This window comes from Homalodisca vitripennis, chromosome 7, assembly GCF_021130785.1.
Source record: "Homalodisca vitripennis isolate AUS2020 chromosome 7, UT_GWSS_2.1, whole genome shotgun sequence".
Taxonomy (NCBI): domain Eukaryota; kingdom Metazoa; phylum Arthropoda; class Insecta; order Hemiptera; family Cicadellidae; genus Homalodisca; species Homalodisca vitripennis.
The window spans coordinates 142,928,394-142,934,393 of NC_060213.1; the positions used below are offsets into that span (position 1 = coordinate 142,928,394).

The 6,000-nt window shown below is 34.5% G+C and overlaps 1 protein-coding gene across 5 annotated transcripts in view; it reads left to right on the forward strand.

Annotated features, from left to right (window-relative positions):
• LOC124366445 (furin-like protease 1) overlaps positions 1–3,668 on the forward strand; it is a 512,427-nt gene extending 508,759 nt beyond the window's left edge. For all 5 annotated transcript variants that reach the window (XM_046823010.1, XM_046823006.1, XM_046823007.1 and 2 more), the window contains one exon: positions 2,366–3,668. In XM_046823010.1, the coding sequence (XP_046678966.1) occupies positions 2,366–2,614 (249 nt within the window). In that variant the 3' untranslated portion in view covers positions 2,615–3,668. The remainder of the gene's footprint in view (positions 1–2,365) is intronic.
• Positions 3,669–6,000: the final 2,332 nt, after the last annotated feature.

Consider the following 6,000-nt stretch of genomic DNA (forward strand, 5'->3'; position numbering starts at 1 on the left):
AAAAGAAAAATAATGTACTAACTTATAAATATTATGTGGAAAAGATTTGCTAACAAAATTATTGTGGAATTGAAGAATACAGGGTCATCCAAAAGTAAGTGGCCACCCCTGCCATTTCTAGAAGGTTTGACTAATGGCAATAAAAATGTAGGAGGGGATCTTTGTAGGTTAGTGAAACAATTTTATAAAATTATAGATTTTCTTTAAATCCGATGTCAAAATTCGTTCTTCTCGATCTGAAAACCCCCTCCAGATACCGATTTTCATTCAAATTCGCTGAAAAATTACCAGATGACGAAGGATAACCCCCTTTTTCATTGTTTGATGCCGCCATCGTGAAAATGAGTGGTTAATGTATTTAAAAACAACTTCACGCAAGTGTTTGATACTCAAAAGAAGTAGGTGTCATTAAGCTCTAAATAAATCCAAATTTCTATATAACCGACTATAAATAGCAGGGGTGGCCCAGTAGCACTTTTGAATGACTCTGTATAACAAGATATCTAGTTGATTGTTTACGTCCTTACTGGTCCTGTATTGGTAAATTTTATGTTAATGTTGAGTTTAGCTCCACCGTCTTAGTGCAGTGTCTGAAATCCGATGCTGTTTCACACTTGACTCCTGAAATCTGGAGTCATGTACACCTAATAACATAAAAAACTCGACAACGAAGAACCTAAAAATTAACGTTTGAACCAACACTTCCCAACATAGGTACGTTATGTGTGGTTCATTTAATTAAAACACTGGACATTTTTTCATAACTTATTTTTAAGTCATGTTTTTATTGGCTATAAATCTCAGACCCAAAACGAAACGGTTTTTGAACGCGTGTAAAGTATTAAAGGGGAACGTAGGTTTTTCAACACGATAGTTATGCATTTTAATAAGTAAATATAGAGTTAGTGAAGGTCCGTACAAATGTTTGTCTTGGAAAGGTTAGTAAGACAATCAAATCGTGGTAAAGATTACATTTTGTCAGAAGTTTGCATCTTGGCTTTTAGTCAAATCAAAGCAAAAACAAAGAAATGTTGTCCATTATCTGTGAAGCATTTCAAAGAAATGTTTGAACATCGTTTTTGTTATCTCATAAAGTTTTAAGATTGCGAACAATTATTATGAGCGTAACTAAGTAATCAGAGGTGAAACATTACACTACATGATTTAAATCGTAATAATCCAGTAGCCGGGTGCTAATTTGCATTGAATAAGTAGGCAACTTTATTTTCTTGAAATCGATAGAACGTTTTTCCGTCAGAAAGTAATTGATTGTCAGCCGAGCTACGTTTTTGGAGGTCAAAAATGAAAGGTATCAAAAGGGTTAAAAATGCCATTTTTAGGATAACATGATTAGTTTGAAAACTTAAACAAAAACCTTCAGGCACGTAAATAAGAACAAAATCACCATCGGCTATTTTGTACAAACCCTTAAAGCAGTGATTTTTATTATCATTAAGTTATATTGCAATGATATTGCTATTATTATGTACCACACGGTCGGATTCAAGTATGAAAAATATAATCTGGGAAAAGTATTTAGTTCATATTTTAACCCTTTTCATAAGTTCCTATTTCTTTATTCAACAATAATCTTTTAGCTCCTAAATCATATTTTTTTGAACAGTGCTTAAATAAGTTGGTGCAGTTCTTAACATTAATAGGAAACCACAAATTAAAGTTAATTAATCGTAGTCATCATTTTCAACATGAAGTAACATCATGTTAAACGTTTTCATCTCAACTTAATTTATAAGCTCTATTACAAATACTGTAGATACCTTTAGTTAAGTCTTCGTCTAAGGGGTTTATGAGCAGATGAATCCAGGCGGAAATTGGCCACAGCATATTAGTAACCCCTTGCTAATTATCTGTCGTGTTGGTATTGACAGGTGGCGCTTATTGGTCTTGGCATATGCGGTATTAGAGAGAACACTGCGTAAGTCAATAATCTATTTAGAAGAATTTTTCTTCATTACTCACATCTTGGAAACCAAAATAATATGATAGTCAGTAAGCCAGTTTCCTTATCTCATCGCCCTTCGTGCTGTTCTTGTGCCCTTCTCTGGCATATTTAACATATATCTGACTATTTTACATTATTTTCTATAAATGGAAAATCACAATTGCTGAAAGGCCTCGTGTAAGAAAATTAAAATTATTGGAAAATTGTGAGGTTTATTTGATAGAAAATAGTTTTTCCAATGAGAAGACCTCCTCCTTCTCCTCCTTCAATAACTCAGACTGTTCTGTAACACAGCGTACGTAAATGAATCCACAATCGCAAGATGGATTTTAATATTAGTGACTTTCCATACTCAACAATTTTTATTAAGAGCTTACAGTGAAAACGTATATTCTGTTTCAGGAATCCTACTGCTACCCGCGCACTCTGGTGGAGACCATGGACATCACCAAGTGGTACTACAGGGCCTGTCTAGGGCTAGCGTTCAACATCTGCCTGCTCCTGGTCTTCATCTGCTACATCTACTGTCAGAACCGAGGCTTCGCCTGGCGCAAACCGGTCATGACGTCGGCTCCCTACACCAAAAGCGCGGCCATTACTTCACCCTCGGTCATCTACGACCTCGCCAGAGCCGAGAGCGACTCCGACTGAACGTTATGGATCTCGCAGAGTAGAGCTTCCTCTGGGGCTTGTGAAGATTGTGGACCATGTCCACTAACTCTGCAACAAACGTGCATCGTGAAAAATACCCTAGAAAGTAGTAAAAGGACCAATAACGAAATTTGAGGTTTGAAAAGAGAAAGATTTAATCGAATAACCCTTCGTTACATGTTTCTTGTACTCGCATTGCCTGGAAAAATCGATAGTCAATTCCCTGAGGTTGCTCAATCTTAAAAGCTGTTTCAACCGGTACATAGTTTCTTCACTCATGAAACATAACTATCTAAGTCTTATTTTATATGAACTTTTGCATTTGTTTCATGTGGTAATCATATCATCAGTTGTAACTTACAGAAAATATTTCTCATGGCAACTGTTCTCGTCCAGCTTATGATCAAATGTAAATTAATTGTGGGTTTTAGCAGACTTTGGCTGTATTCCTATTTTGTTTTTAACTCTTGTCACGTGCATCGCTGTTTTTTTGTAAGAAATAGGACGTTCTATAAATAATTAGTCGAAAATATGTGTGATAGTGTATACATATGACGTTCCTAATTGGGTTGTAGCATAGATATGAACTGAGTTCGTAACAATAAAACTACTTATTATAAAGCGTATAGATATTAGCTAGAACAAACAATGTTTTAATATGATATATGTCATGGATTATTTAATTTAGATGGACTGCAGAGTGTTAATAGATGAACAAATACTAGTGCGTATAAAGATAGTACATGTAGAGAAAATGTATGTGTAATAAAACCATGTTACAGGATTACATTAGCTATATAAGTTGTTGAATAACAGTTCTGGGAGATGTACAGTATCAACTCATTGTGTAATAGTTACATGCTGACTAGGAGAGTCTACATTTCCTAATACATTTTAAAAAACCAACTTTTGTGGATGCTATAAAAAATTACCTTTTCAGGGTAACACAATGAATTTATTATACAAAATATACTAAACAAAGTTTAAATTTACTTCTTTCCAGCTTCTTTTCAATAATTGTGTGTTTTGTGAATAAATGCGTGTATAAAAATAAGATTTGTATGTTCCATTCACCTATGCAATTTGATAATATAATGATTTCTTTGTTATCTTTATAACACTTTCTACATGATATATAGTTCCTGGTATGTAGGTAATGACAATGAAACTTTGGCACATCTAGCCACTTCAATTTTGTAAAATTAATTTTGAATATAAAAATTTTCAAAACAAAGTTTATTTAAATTGATAAACTAAAAAGTTCCTATTATGTGTAACCTCGTCATCTTATACCACATTTCAATTGTTATAGTATATACAATTACATACAATCCTTTTTTTACATAAAATCAATGTAAAGTTGATTTAACTTGTAATTGTATTTATGACCGTCAACAAATTGTTCAGAAGCAATACGGCTAAAAGCACAGACAACGTTTCTCTAATATTATATAAATGTCGAAATGTCGTTGCGGGTTTTATAAATATTTCAATAATGATTAAAATAGCATCAATCTCTGCAAAAACTTCTATCAATTTAATGAAATTTTAACTTTTGATATTTAAAATTTTTTTATTAAATTGGCAGTTGTTTGAAATCACCCTTTGCGCTAAACCAATTAAAAACGCACGGTAAAATCAACACTAAATAGTTAAAAATTCCTTGACGGATAAAGATTTGTATTTATAGTATACTAGCAATTACCCACGGCTTCGCACGTTTAGTTTTGTAGGTTTGGAGCGTGTATGAGTACTTCTGGTTCTAGTGAGTTATTATTCCGACGCCAATGTTGAGATTGCCTTGTTTCCACGATCAAGAAAATCTGTCAAAATGTGTATGTTATGGCCACAGTCATTTACTCCGGTACTGATATTTTTCCATAGTTGTTTTTGCTTCCGTATGTTGAAATTCCAGATGCTGGTGACATTCAGAAGCTGGGAACCCAAAGGGTGGGCAATCAGAAGCTAAAGGATTCAGGAGGATGAGACTCCAGAATCTGGAAACATAATTCACAAGTTGATAACTTAAGAGTGAGGGATATTTCAGAAGCTTATAACATAGAGATTTAGAGCTTTAAGAGGTTGAAAGTTTCGGAGGTAGAGGTTCCTTACACGTGGGACATTAGAGGTCCGAAACTTAGAGAGGAGGAGCATTAAGAGGCTGAAAAGTTTCCGGATGTTGAGATTATAGAGGCTGGGGACATTCTGAAACTACTATCTTCAGAGGGTAGGAACTTCCAGAGTCTAAGGACATACCCAAGCTGGGAACTTAAAGGTTTGGGATATCAGAAACTAGAGTTTCAAACAGGCTGCAAGCTTGCAGAGGTTCAGATTCCAAAGACTGGAGACATTCACAAGCTGGGAACTCAGAGGTTGGGATATCAGAAGCTAGAGTTTCAAAAAGTCTGCAAGCTTGCAGAGGTTCAGATTCCAGAGACTGGAGACATTCACAAGCTGGGTACTTAGAGGATGGGTGCTCTTAGAGGCTAAACCCTTCCAGAGGTTGGTATTAAAGAGGTTGGAAAGATTCAAAAGCTGGGAACTTAGAGTGCGGGAGCTCTCAGAAGCTTGTTTCTCAAACAGGCCGAAAGCATCTGGAGGTATAAATTCCAGTTTGGGGATATTGAGAAGCTGAGAAATTAGATGATTGAAGCTAACATGGGCTAGGAACTTAAATGGTTGCAGTTTTCAGAGGCTGAGTGCTTACGGAGGTTGGGTTTTTAGAGGCTGGGGACATTCAGATTCTGGGAATTTGACGATGGTAGCTTTATGAGGCTGGGAACTTCTAGATAGGTATTCCCAGAGCTTTGAAAGCTTGAGTATGCTTTCAATTTTTTATATAAAATGAAATACTAATTATTATTGTTAGTATTTAACGATTAAAAATAATTTCCAGCATCTAATTTATTAAAATCATACTCAAAATACATTTAAATAAAGATTCAAAGTATGGTGAAGATTCATATAATACAGTATTGACATCATATGGCAGTTCTTGTTCAAACAGCATTAGACCGCTGGAGAAATCAGTTATGGAAGTATTGTTAAGATTTATCTTCATTTTGGACGGCTGTCGCATCAAATAATAAACAAGGTTAAACTTCATTGGAAGATATTTGAATTTTCTTAATAATTAGAGACATGTGTACAAATTATGGAACACCAGTAATGTAGTCAAGCCCTGAAAATGTTACTATTAGATAACATTGAACATTCCACATAATTCTCATCAATCCAAAATAGTTTTTTTGAAAATTGAACAAAATGGATTAGAATAGGCCAAACAACCCTATGTTTTGCATAGGATTCGTATTATCACTATTGTGGTAACATTTTCCAGGTAACATTGCTAACATTTCATAATACTACTAGGCCTCTCAAATATA